Source organism: Chionomys nivalis, chromosome 7, assembly GCF_950005125.1.
Source record: "Chionomys nivalis chromosome 7, mChiNiv1.1, whole genome shotgun sequence".
NCBI classification, from domain to species: Eukaryota; Metazoa; Chordata; class Mammalia; order Rodentia; family Cricetidae; genus Chionomys; species Chionomys nivalis.
The window spans coordinates 970,555-983,969 of record NC_080092.1 but is presented as its reverse complement, the minus strand read 5'-3'; the positions used below and the strand labels follow the sequence as shown (position 1 = coordinate 983,969).

The 13,415-nt window shown below is 47.8% G+C and overlaps 1 protein-coding gene across 1 annotated transcript; it reads right to left on the bottom strand.

Annotated features, from left to right (window-relative positions):
• Positions 1–934: 934 nt before the first annotated feature.
• Positions 935–12,880, bottom strand: LOC130878634 (group 10 secretory phospholipase A2). The gene is made up of 4 exons (XM_057776669.1): positions 12,817–12,880; positions 10,165–10,315; positions 8,675–8,781; positions 935–1,077 (listed from the first exon to the last, which is right to left on the bottom strand). Exons 1-4 carry the CDS (start codon positions 12,878–12,880, stop codon positions 935–937), a joined length of 465 nt encoding a protein of 154 aa, XP_057632652.1.
• Between the last annotated feature and the right edge of the window lie 535 nt (positions 12,881–13,415).

Here is a 13,415-nt window from a genome sequence, read left to right as displayed (position 1 = left end):
GAAGAAATAGACTTTGCCATCTGGAGTGAGGGTAAGCAGGCAAAGAGCAAAAGCTCCCATCTTGCATTCCAAAGGTTTGGAATGCTGTCTTAAAAAAAAAATATTTTTAATTAGTGTGTGTGTGTGTGTACCTGCAGAAGCCAGATGTGTCAGATTCTCTGGAGCCACAGTTAAAACAGTTGAGCTAAACCGTATGCATGCTGGGAGCCAAACTCAGGTCCTCTAAATGAGCAGGAAGTACCGTGAACTACTGAGCATTCTTCTTCTGGCCGGTGATTTCACTTTTTAGACTTTATAGCTTGCTCTACATTTTCTTTGCTTTGAATTTTTTTTGAGATGTTGGAAATCAAACTCAGAATCTCTGACATGCCGTACAAGTGCTTTAACACACAGTGGTGCCAACCCAGGAAATGGTTTTCTTTTTCTTTTAGAAACAGGTTCTTCTGTCAGACTCCTGGGCTCAGGTAACCTTCCAGCCACAACCGCCAACAGAATACGGCAGGTGTGTGCCACCGCACCCAGCTTTTAGGAAATGACAGAGAAAATACTGTAATATTCTTATTACAGTAACAATTCCTAGGTGTCCCTTGCAGCAATCTTGTTACAGCCAAGCCTCAAGCAGGAGCTCATCCCCACTTGACCACCAGCCATCAACAGTGATTAGAAGATAGCACACTGCTTCATAAAAGTTGAGCAGCAAAACTAATCCCAGCCCAGCACAATGGGAGTTGTTTGAAACAGACCAAGACTTTCAGCTCTTATCAAACTACAGCTTCACAGGCTCACACTCCTGAGTTCCTGAATGGAGGGAGAGAGCAAACATGAGGCTTTATCACTTGGCGTCCACTACCTCCTGCAGAAATTAAATGCTGTTGTTCATTACTGAAAGTGAACTTCATTTCCGTGGGCAAACGGACATTTCAAGACCAGCCTGTCAGTGGCACTTGGGTGAGTCCTTTCCACATAAAAGTGAGGGGTAGAAGAGGTATTTCAGGTGGTACTCTGTCCCAGCGAGGCAGTATGCAAGCTCCTCATCACACTTGCACAGGACTTCTTGGCATTTGTTCTCTGCGGGTCCTGGAAGAAGTAGGGAAACTGAGGTTAGAACAGACACCGAGAATAAATGCCAGGTAAGTCAGTAAAGTTGGAGGCAGAACACTTTTGTGATACCTTATAACTTTGCAGTAGCCCTCCATGGACAAGAGCTCGCCAGGAGGCAGCAATGACAGCCAGCTTCTACAAGGAAGGAACTTAGCTTGTCAAACGGACAAGCTTCTGGCTCCTCTTCAGTGTCAATATTACCCTGTTTCACTTAGGAATCCTTTTAAATAAGACGGACTGCCTGACAACTGTCAGGCCTGGATTTGCAGTTCCTGCTCTTAGCTCTGTGACCTTGTCTAACCTTTATGTCAAACAGGAGCACTGCTGAGGGCATAGCTAATTGGTAGACTACTTGGCAAGCTTGAATGAAGCCCTGGGTTCTGTTCCTGCCACCAACCAAAAAAGTAAAAGGTAAGTAAACAGAACAAGATCATCCTCTACTTTGTCAGACTCTTACACATCCAGGGTGAGATAGGCTGTTACACATTCCATCCCAGAGCTGGGGGTCCCTGAGCTGGCAGCATGCCTGCTTAGCACACAACACTCTAGGCTCCAAATCCAGGACCAAAACTGGCATGGGAGCACACTCATGTAGTCCCAGCACTTGGGAGGTGGAGGCAGAAAGATCTCAAGGTCAAGGCGATCCTTGACTACCTAGTAAATTTGAAGCCAGGCTGGCCTGTAGGAGACCCTGACTCAAACATTAAAAATTAGCTGGGTGGTAGTGGCACTTGCTTTTAATCCTAGCACAAGGGAGGCAGAGGTAGGTGGATCTCTGAGTTCAAGGCCAGCCTAGTCTACAGAGCTAGTTCCAGGACAGCCAGAGCTGTTACATAAAGAAACCCTGTCTTGAAAAGAAAATTAATAAATAAAAGCTAAGACTGGAGAGATGGCTCAACAATTTAGAGCACTTGCTGTTTTTCTAAAGACCCAGCTAAGCTCCCAGCACCCAGGCTCAGCTCTCAGCACCCACACGGCAGCTCACAACTGTCTGTAACTCCGGTTCTAGGGGATCCGATACCTTAACACAAACATACATGCAGGCAAAATACCAATGCACATGTGGAAAAAAGAGAACTTATTAACTAATTAGGTGTTAAGTAATTAATTAAACAGTTAAATTGAGAACATTCACAATGTTAGTATTTATTTAACTCCACGTTTCCGTCACCCCGAGAGAAACCTCTGTGATCTTTGACAGTCACTCCTCGTTCCCATCCCTTCTGTCTGCAGAGAGTCACTGTTTCAGACAAATGGGGTCACCTGCTTCCTGTCACTCTGTCTCGTGTTCTCAGGTTTGCTGTGTCCGTGTATAACAGACGGCACTTCTCCTGACGGGGGCTAGAGGGACGGCGCAGAGGTTAAGAGCACTTGTTCTTACAAAGGACCTGGGTTTGATTCCCAGTCCCCCCTGCTTCACAAGTCTCTAACTCTGTCTCAGTATCTGAAGCCCTCTTCTGACTTCTGTGGGCACCAGGCACAGCAATACATGGAGGCAAAACACCTATACATATAAAAATAAAATCTTTTTTTTTAAGCATTTGGAGGCTAGCAAGAAGGCTCTATCAGTAGAGGCGCTGGCTGCCAAGCCCGACAACCTGAGCTTGACTCCTAGGAGCCACACGGTGGAAGAGGATACCTGACTCCTGCAAGTGAAGTGTCCTTTGAGACATCCGCAGACAGAAGAAAGAGGAAGAAGGGTAGGAGAGACAATGTTGAGAGAATAAACTGGAGCCCTATATTATTCCCAGTGCTCATAGAAACCAACAACGTTTTTTCAAATTTCTCATTTTTGAAATTGTTTTATTATTATTATTATTATTATTATTATTATTATTTTGTGCTTGTGCATATGTGTCAACAGGGTGATTATGGAGGTCAGGGGACAACTTACAGAAATCAGTTCTTCCCGCTCACCACGTGGGTCCTGAGAATTAAACTCAGGTTGTCCGGCTTGGACGCTAGCACATTTGACCACCAAGACATCTTGCCAGCCCACAATTATGTCTTATTATTCCCTTTTCACTGACTAGAAAACTGAGGCTCAAAGGGATTCCATAGCCAAGGTCACAGACCTGGGAAGGAGTCACCCAGGATCCCAGCCTAGGAAAAGTCCTCTCAAAAGTAGGACAGATTCTTCTCTCCGTGGCCTGAGATCCAAGGAGAGCCAGGCCACTGGTGCACACTTGTAACCCCAGCAACCCAGACCCGAGATGGAAGTTTGGAAAGTTCAAGACCAGTCAGGCTGTGCTATGCTGTGAGACAATTATCTCAAAAATAAATAATATTTAAAGGAAAAGGAAAAGTAGCTCCCATGGGTCTGTTAGACTTAAAGCCGGAGCCCAACAATGGTGGCGCACACCTTTAACCCCAGCTTGGGAGGCAGAAGCAGGGGATTGCTATGAATTCAAAGCCAGCCTGGTTTACAGAGTGAGTTCTCAGGACAGGGCTACACAGAGAAACCCTGTCTCAAAAAAACCAAAAGAAAAAAAGAAAAAGAAAATAAATAAATTAATTAAAGCCTGCTAGTAAATATTATCATAGGCTGAAAAATTTTAAATATGTTTGTCAGGCCCATAAATGGAAAATGGGCCAAACTTATAATTAAATAAACAACTATATTCAGAATATCTCAACAGAAGAACATAATATTTTTGTTGAAAACTTTTAACAGGTACCTTGGATCTTTCTGTGTAAGTCAGGGGACAGAGCTCTGAAAACAAACACAAACTAACAGCAGACATAGTGGTGACATTCCATGGCCACCATGCCCACACAGGCAGTAACTGTGGATAGCATGCCATTGAAGGGGAGGGCAGGAAAGCCATAAGGTCCGTTTCCCCACAGAGTCTTACTTCACCTCTTTGTTCAGGGGCAAGTCACTTCTTACCCTGGGCCTCAGTTTCCCCAACACAAAATGAACAAGATATAGATCAGTTGTAGTACGGTGCTTGCCTTGCATGTACTAAGCATGGACAGAGGGATGTAATGTTTCCACAGTGATTCAACTTTACTATTTAAAATAATTATTTTAGGCCTGGATCAAGATGGCTCAGTGGTTAAGAGCTGCTCTTCCAGAGGTCCTGAGTTCAATTCTCAGTAAGCACATGGTGACTCACAACCATCTGTAGTGGGAACTGCTGCCTTTTCATGTAGACATACATGCAAATAGAGCACTCAAATGCATTCATAAATCTTTAAAAATTATTTTATATTTATTTTGGTTTTGAAGGGATCATTTTCTTTGGTAGGGCTGGGGACTGGAGTGGACACATACATCATGGTACACTTTGGTTTTTCATTCTGCTACTATGTGGAACCCATGGGTCAAACTCAGGTCATCAGGCTTGGCAGCAAGCATCTTTACCCAGTATGCCCTCTGGCTCACCCCAACTTTCCATTACCAGCTTTGCATTCCTGCCAGGGGGATAGGGTCAGGAGCAGTGATTATCAGAGCCACCCTCCTATGATGCGTCTGCCTCTTTCCGCCTCCAGAGCAGTCTTTAGAAGCTTAGTGAAGGGACAGGAAGAGGGAAAATACCACACACACACACACACACACACACACACACACACACGTTCTGAACTCTCATCTCTGGAACACTTGGCTTTCCAGGTAAGGAAATGAAGCTCAGATAGGTTGTCAACAGCTCAGTGTGACAGCCATCACCCATCCAGGGTTAAGTGATTTTCTCTTTCTTTTTAAAGATTTACTTACTATGTATACAGTGTTCTGCATGCATGTTTGCCTGCATACCAGAAGAGGGCACTAGATCTCACTACAAATGGCTGTAAGCCACCATGTGGTTGCTGGGAATTGAATTCAGTACCTCTGGAAGAACTGCCAGTGCTCTCAATCTCTGAGCCATCTCTCCAGCCCTCAAGTGATTTTCAACAAGGGCTGATGTTATCTAAGAGAGGAAAGAATGACTCTTGAGCAAAGTGCTGAGACAGTTGTGTCACAATATGCCAAAGAATGAAATCAGACCAGCCTACTGTTTGTATGAAAGTTAAATCTAAGTGGATCACTGCCATCAATCTCAAACTATTAGAAGAAAACAGGTAAACCTTTGTTGTGCTGTGTTTCTCAGTCAATTCTTAAACATCAGCCACATGGGCAACAATAAACAAACAGCTGACTAGGGCATCTGTAATGGATTAAGAAAAATGTTGCGGATCCCCAAGTGGCTGCAGCAGCAGAAACACTGCAGGTCCCCAAGCGGCGGCAGTGGACAGCGGGTCCCAGAGCAGCCATTCCAAGGCAGGGACGGTACAGTTTCCAGAGTGGCTGCAGTGGGTCATGAGGTCCAGGCAGGGAGCCGTGTGGTTAGTGAGAGACCTTGACCAGGCAGCCAGTTCCACGAGAAAAGACAGAGAGATTGGGCACGCCACGAGACCATGCTACAGGTCTCTGAGGGCAGGTCTTGGCCAGGGAGTCACACTGCAGGTGAGAGACAGAAACATGGATAGGCAAATCATGTAGAGTGAGGTTGGATATTTATTTAGTGGGCCTAGAGGGGAAAGGGAGAAGGGGAGAAGAGCAGAAAGAGAGAGAGAGAAGAGGGGAGAGACAGAAGCAGCTTCTTCTAGAGGGAGATAGAAAAGGAAAAGACTTAGGCTGGAAGCTGAAGATCAGCTTGCCTCGGCGGTGGGGGGGGGTGCTGACTTATCTCTTAAAGGGACAGAGCAGATCATTACAGCATCAACAAAATGAAAAATATTTTGCTGTTACCATGAAAAGGAGAACAACCCACAGAACAGAAGCAACCACAAGAGGGGTTGAGAATTTAATAATATATATATATATATTCCTATTGAAAGCAAAAAGACAGTCCTATTGAAAGTTGTACCCAAGGGGACGCAGTAAGGAAACTGCCAAAGTAACTGCTCCGTTAGGGGAAGGTTTTTGAAATTGTGGATAAGAGAAAGAAAATATCCAGAGGCATCTGGAATAAGAGTCCAGAGACGATAGTTTAAAAAACGACAAACCTGGACATGGCCACGGTTGTCTGCAAGGAAGGTGAGAGAGCAGGAGAAAAAAATGGAGATAGCAAAAGAAAAAACAGTGGGAAATAGAGAGAATGGAGGGGGTAGAAGGAGATGAGTAACTGCTAGGAGGGAAGGTGGAGCAGCCTAGGAGTTTAGGAAAGGAGAAGAGGTGAGAGGGGCCAGGATACTAGGTGGGTGCTTGTGAATAGGGGCTGTGGGAGCCTGGAAGCCAGCATGGGCTTTGATACACCGATAGCTACCAGAGGCGAGGGAAGAGATTACTTTTGGTGGGCATAAAACCTGTTTTACAAGTTCCTGAGGAATGCTGGCTTTTACCTAACCACTAGAAATCCTCCTACGGTCCAACTTTAGGTGGATGGGCCAACCCTGTTATTTCTGGATATATGGACTGTCTGAGGCCTGTGTGAGGTCCTCAAATGAGCATGGCTCCAAACGATACAAAAACATTCAAGAAGCACGTGAAAACATAGTGTGGTGATTTATTAGAAAAAAGCAAATGAAGCTGGGCAGTAGTGGCGCACGCCTTTAATCCCAGCACTTGGGAGGCAGAGGCAGGCAGATCTCTGAGTTTGAGGCCAGCCTGGTCTACAGAGTGAGTTCCAGGACAGCCAGGGCAACACAGTGAAACCTTGTCTCAAGAAACAAAAAAGCGAAACAGCAACAAAAAACAACCAAAAATTAAAAAGAATAAGAAAGGAAGGAAAGAAAGAAGAAAGGAAAGAGAATGAGAAAATCATGAGGCTAAACAAAAACTAGATCCTTATTATATTCATTTTTAACTCATGTTTGGGTATGTACACAGAGGAGGTCAGGGGTCAACTCACTGGAGTCAGTTTTCTCCTTCCACTGTGTGCGTCCTGAGAGCAAGGTGTGGGGGTACGTGAGAGAGTTGTAAGGGAGGCAGGGAGACATGATGAAATTAGAAGCTGAAGAATTAAAAAAAAAAATTCTTTTTAAAAAAATGATAATTTTTTTCAGTGTGGTCATGGAATCCAGGGCCTTAACATTCTGAACTACTTGCCTCCTCAGCCCAGATAAAGCAATGAAATTTGGGGCTGGAGAGATGGTTCAGTGGTTCAGAGAACCTCCTGTTTTTCTAAGGACCTAAGCTTGGCTCCTGGACTCATATCGAGTGGCTCTAGCTACTGGGGAAGTCCAATATGAGCGCTGCGTGCAGACACAAACCCCCACATGTAGACACATCATAACTGAAATAATAACTATTGCCGGGCGGTGGTGGCGCACGCCTTTAATCCCAGCACTCGGGAGGCAGAGGCAGGTGGATCTCTGTGAGTTCGAGACCAGCCTGGTCTACAAGAACTAGTTCCAGGACAGGCTCCAAAACCACAGAGAAACCCTGTCTCGAAAAACCAAAAAAAAAAAAAAAAAAAGAAATAATAACTATTATTTAAAGAAATGAAATTTGTATTGTGTTTATTCTCATTTAAAAGAAAAAAGGAGCCAGGCAATGGTGGCACACACCTTTAATCCCAGCTCTCAGGAGGCAGAGGCAGCTGGAGCTCTGTGAGTTTGAGGCCAGCCTGGTCTACAGAGCAAGTTCCAGGTCAGCCAAGGATACACAAAGAAACCCTGTCTCGAAAAACCAAAAAAAGAAAAAGGAGGGAATTTGGGCTGTGTGGCTCAGTGGAGAGCATGTTTGAGGCTCAGATCTAATCCCTAGTGTTGTCAAAAATAGGAAAAGAACAGGGAGATGCCTCTCAGTGGAGAGCATGTTTGAGGCTCAGATCTAATCCCTAATGCTGTCAAAAATAAGAAAAGAACAGAGAGAAGCCTGGTGCCTGCTTTGTTTGCAGCTCTTCGGAGAACTGGATCTCACTGCCCAACTCTGTCCCCACCCACAGTCTGTCTGTACAGTTACGCATCTGAAAGAAAACTATAAATGGAAGGGCACCACTGAGCCTAGTGCTGGTGCTCAGGGCCCCAGAGCTGGGCAAGTGCTCCACCCTGAGCTGCCCTCCTGATGGCCCAGTGCCTTAAGGTACACACCTCACTTCCCCCTAGCTGGAGCTCGCTTGTAATCCTAACAGCTGGCAGGCTGAAGCAGGAGAAAGAAAGCCCCTCTGCCAGTTGTGGAGCACAAGTCAAGGGCGCCCTGGGTTCTGTCCTCAGCACCAGGGACGAAAGGACAGTTATGTAGTCTCACCAGCTCCATAGTTCATGTTTTTTATTAAAGTTCCTGTTTGTTTGTTTGGTTTGGTTTTGTTGTTACTGTTGTTTTAGACAGGCCCTCAAATGTATGGTTCTACGTCATCCTTCCTTCAGGTCAGAGATATTCTATGGTTTGGATACATCATGAGCATGTCTACCAGTCCCCTCCTGATGGACTCTAAGTGTCTTTTCTTTCCTTCTTTTTGTCCAGACAATGGAGAAATATGTGCATGTGTGTTTCGAGTGTGAAAAGTCCCTTCTTAGGTAACACTGTGTGGTTATGGAGAGCTGGAAGCAGTGATACCTTACTGTGAGAGCACAGAAGCCATTTGGATCTTTCAGGGTGCCCAGGGGACACTTGGGGAAGTCTGAGTACACGGTGTGGGGCACTCACCACACTGGATGCGGTGGTCAATGCATTTCCACACATAGTAGTCTATTTTGGGACTGCAGCCAGCTTCCTGAGCACGAGAGTAGCAGCAGTCATGACGCCAGCAGCACCTGGGTACAGAGCGGCAGACCAATGGGTGCATGAAAGAGGGAACTCTCTCGGCCCTCCCACCTGAGCAGGGCTGGGTTCGCAAAGATCCTCAAGGAGCAAGTGTCCTCTGATGGACATGCTGCCCCTCACAGTACCAGTCCTGGGGAAGAAGCCTACCAGCCTTACTCTCTGACCTTACCTGGGCCTACCCCCACCTGCCTCCTTGTAACTCTGAGCTTCCCTTTCTTCCTGGGTCCAGGTTGTGCCTTTTTTCTGGACAACCCAACAGCATCTTGGCCCTAGGCACCAGATTCCACCCAGAAGTGGTCATGCCTCCTTCTCCCTCAGGCTAGGAATATCTATCACACCCTGTCATAAACACCATTTCTCCTCCCTACAAGCAGGTTAATCATGAGTTCTCACTATAAACCTCATACCATTTGTCCAAAAGACTGGAACTCTGTGGAACCCTATCATTGCCTTCCCTCACAGTGTCCTCCAGGGCCAGCTAGCCTGCCACATGATAGAGCTTCAGTAAACAGCTGCCGTTGCACCTGTCGACACTGAGTCAGCTCCAGCCCTGCTCTCCAATCTGTTGAAAGAGGCAGATCAGCTACCTAACAGGCATTAGTAAGGGGTGTGGGATAGCCATTGGGAACCTGGAGGTCCAGAGGAGGTGGCAGCCTCAGCTAAGCTTCAGGGGAGGCTCCAATTGCAGACACCTCTGAAGATGGTGTGGGAACCCAGACAGCCGGAGTTTAGGGATTCATAGCTGTCATCAGATGCACCCAAGCTTCAGGGGCAACTCACGATGTTTCTCTCTCCAGCTAGGGAGGAGGTAGCTGCACTCTACGCTGAGCGGTTGGTTAGTTAGCTGTGTGGCAATGGGCTCATGTCTGAGTCTCTGGGAGCACCGGGGCCTGCAGTACCAAGTGGAAATGAGAACCAAGCTTCTTCCTGAGCAGAGCCATGACGGTGACTAGAGTGTCCGAGAATGATCTTGGCTCTCAGTTTGCATGGAACAGGTCTTTCACAGGGTATACCCTATGCTCTGTGCTGGCCCAGATAAGCAATTTGACAGTTCTGTAGCTTGGTTTCCTTATCCGTGAAATGGATTGTTAAAGATTCTCAGAGATCTGCGGGCTATACAATCATCTAGCTTTCTGTTACTAGATGATTATAATTATGATTACTAGATGATGTCATCGGCTCACAGCCAAGGTAAAGGTTAGCTGGTCTCCCCACTAATCCCAGAACCCAGGAAATCCTCTGTATGTAGGGTAATGCTAGATTCTGGGATCTTCCTGGGTCAAACCTGACTTCAGTTTGGGGTTTTTCCTTTTAGGACTTAGCTGTCCTAAGAGTTGGGGGATCTTGTACTCTGGGCCCCAGTGGACACTCACCAGTCAATGGCATCACGTGGCTCTCCATGGCCACCCAGGCCACAATAACAGCCATAGTTCACATAGGCCATCGGTGATCGAGGACCAACACAATCCAAGGTCCCTGCCAGTTCCAGGAGCCCACGCTTGTACACATGTGACCTTCTGGTTGCTGAGGGGTAAACAGAGGTCATAGGTTCAAGGTCAGAGTTCCCTATCCACAGTGAAAGGCACTAGCCTGAGAAGGACTTAGATGTTTCCACTTGTCTGGGTCTGATCCCACTCTCTAGGTGTGTGCTCTTGGATAAATTACAGCTCTCTCTGTGCTTTAATTTTCTCGTTTGCACAGTGCAGGATAAAGTGGCATCAGCTCGCAGAATAACATTAGGCATGGTACCCAAACTCAACTCCAGCCCAGACCTTTAAGACAGTGTGAGTAGAAGGATGAGCTGTAGACCATTGTACAGGAGAGATCACACCACTGGGCCTTTGCACAAGCTGGTCTCTGCCTAGAATGCCCTGTTCTCACTGCTCTGCCCATCAGCTTCAGAGGCAATCAGACTGTAAGCTGGACAGGAAATAGTTGCTGTGCTGGTTGTTCTAGTGCTTGTTTGTCATGAGAGATAACTGAATAGCGTCCTTGCACAAAAGAGAGCTCTCTGGGATTCCAAGTCTCTGAGCCTCTCTGTTCTTGCCCAGGACTCTGGCTTAGGACCCTATTTATCAACTTCTATTTTCAACTCAAGGTCAGCTTCCTTCCTTAGCCTGAGTCCAGCCATTTCTCTGAGTCCTGGTGCACCTCTAGTAGCACTCAACAGGTGTGGTAGGAAACCCTGGTGAGAGGAGACTGACTTGGGAAAGTGGCCTCCGCCCACAGCCTGGAGCTAAGGCTCCAGCTCACACACTGGTGCGTCTTTGTCTGTGTGGGGCGAGAGCAAGGAAGGAAAACTACAGAATGACAAGCCTGGGGGACCCTGGCAGCAGAGCAGGACCAAACTCCCAAGTCTGCTTGCTGAGTGTTGGTGCCCAGCCCACCTCCCCTGCCCCATTCCAGGATGGAAGACAGTGGAGGTGTAGCCTGGCCCTGGGCTGCCGCGCCTCTCATTGTCACTTAGAACACGTTCCCATCATAGTAACTTATTTAAAGGCTCCTCACTGGACTTATATCCAATCATGTTTTCTTTTGAGCACTGCACTGGAGAATGAGAGGGGGTTCTCAAGGTGGCTCAGATCAGAAGAAAACTGAGTTCAGAGAAACTGGGGCTCTAAGTCGGGTGCTCGTCGGGCATAAGCTGGGTTCCATCCCCAGCATCGTATAAAGAAGACATGGTAGCCTATGCCTGTAGTCCCCAGCACTTCAAGGTGGAGGCAGGAAGATCAGAAGTGGAGGTTATCCTTGGCTAGATAGGAGTTGAAGCCACACTTTCCTTTCTGGATGACAAACCTGCCCTCTTCCAGTTGCTCTGAGCCTTCCATGGTTTCCATGGATTTGAGGTAAAGCTCTCAGCTCCACTGTACCCCAAGTCCCATGCCTTCCGACCTCTCCAGAGCCCATCCATCCCTCTAGTCAGGCCCACCCCAATCCTGCTCCTGCGTGCTGCTCAGCCAGCTCACACAGCCTCACTCCAAGTGGCCCAGGCTGTGCCTGTCATGGGAGTGCCTCTCTAGCTTGGGTGCTCTTCCAGAAAAGGCCTCTGACTCACACAGCTCTGGACATCTTGGCACACAGAAAGGATTCTAGGAAAGCTCTGCTGACCTCAGGAACCACCAAGGCCAGGTGAGACACTCCTCGCCTAACCGCTCCCAACTGTGCCCTGAAACCATCTGCACAGCCCCTCTTAACCGTTCTGCTATCACAGAGGCTGGAACAGCCCAGTCAGCAGCACTGGGTTTGGAACCAGAGAAAACACTCCCTTTGTGCCAACATAGGTGGGGCAGGTCAGGCTAGGGTCTGTTTGCTCTGTCTACCTGTGGGCAGCCTCCACTGGCAGTACCAGGATCCACGGACTCCATGCTGGTATACACCCAGTGTTGCTCGTCCTGGGCACCCCTGAGCTGCCTTACCCGGCGGGTGCTGCTTGGAGCAACTAAGGCATCTGCGAAGTTGATCTGGGTGATGTTTGTCCTGGAACCAAAGCTTCACACCTGCACCTCAGTACTCAGGTAAGGCCAGGGCTGGCCCTGTGCCTGCATGTCTTACTATACCCCCAGATTAGAGAGTCAACAAGAGAAGCCTCTCTAAAGGGGTTTTCCTTACCCACCCACAGGAGTCTAAATTCTGTCTTTGATCTTTCCACCTAAAGGGTCCTGCCTGAAAGTCTCACCTCGGACCCCACAGGCAAGAGAAGCGATTGCCAGTTCAGAGGGCTCAGGACCAGGAGTTGGGAGCTGCAGGCTGCTGGAGAGGACTGCAGTGGCTGTGGGGATTGTGGAGGGACGACCCTCATACCCACCCACCCCTGAATTCCAGAATGGATGCCTGACTGCGGGGCCCTGGAAGGACTCAGAGACAGGACTCCTGAGCGTCCGGGAAGCCTGCATGCGCTTCTGAAGAAAGAACTAGGGATTTTAAGGCTCTGGGTATTGGAAGGATCTGTTGAGTTGGGGGCAGTGAGAAAAAAATGAGAAGGTATAGAATCTGACCTAGGCTGGAGGAAGCCAGACCTCACTCACCCTCGCTGAGTCGGGGTCCGGGTCCTCGCAGGAACAGCAGCAGCAGCAGCAGCAGCAGCAGCATCGTTGGCCGGCACACGTAGGAGGGTGGCAGGTGGGGGACTGACCAGAAGGGCTAGGATACTCACCAATCCTGCTGACCCTCACCTCCAACCCCGCCCCCTACCTCGCTTCTCTCCGTGGGGCGGAGTTGAAGAGGAGCGGTCATCTGGAGCCTTGGGGAGTGTCTATCCCTGACTTTTGCAGATTGGTCCACACCAAACGGAGTGCTAAGCACAAAGGGGTCGACCTGGGATGCCTCCACGGAGTAAGGTGCCGTATTGATTTTAAAGAGTTCAGGCAATGCTAATTTACTCTAGCATTTCACAATGCAGGCAAAGTGCTTCTGTGGGGCAGTTGCAATTAACACTCTATAGTCTCCTCACTGATACCACCACGAAGTGAGAAACTGAGGTAATCAAAGGTTGCCCCAAGTCATGTAGCCATTTCTGTTTTTTTTTTTTTTTTTTTTAAAAAAAAAAAAAAGATAGGGCTGGAGCCCTGGTGGTGGTAAACTGGGAAGCTGGGGCAGAAGGCTGTGGGGAATTCTGAAAAAACCT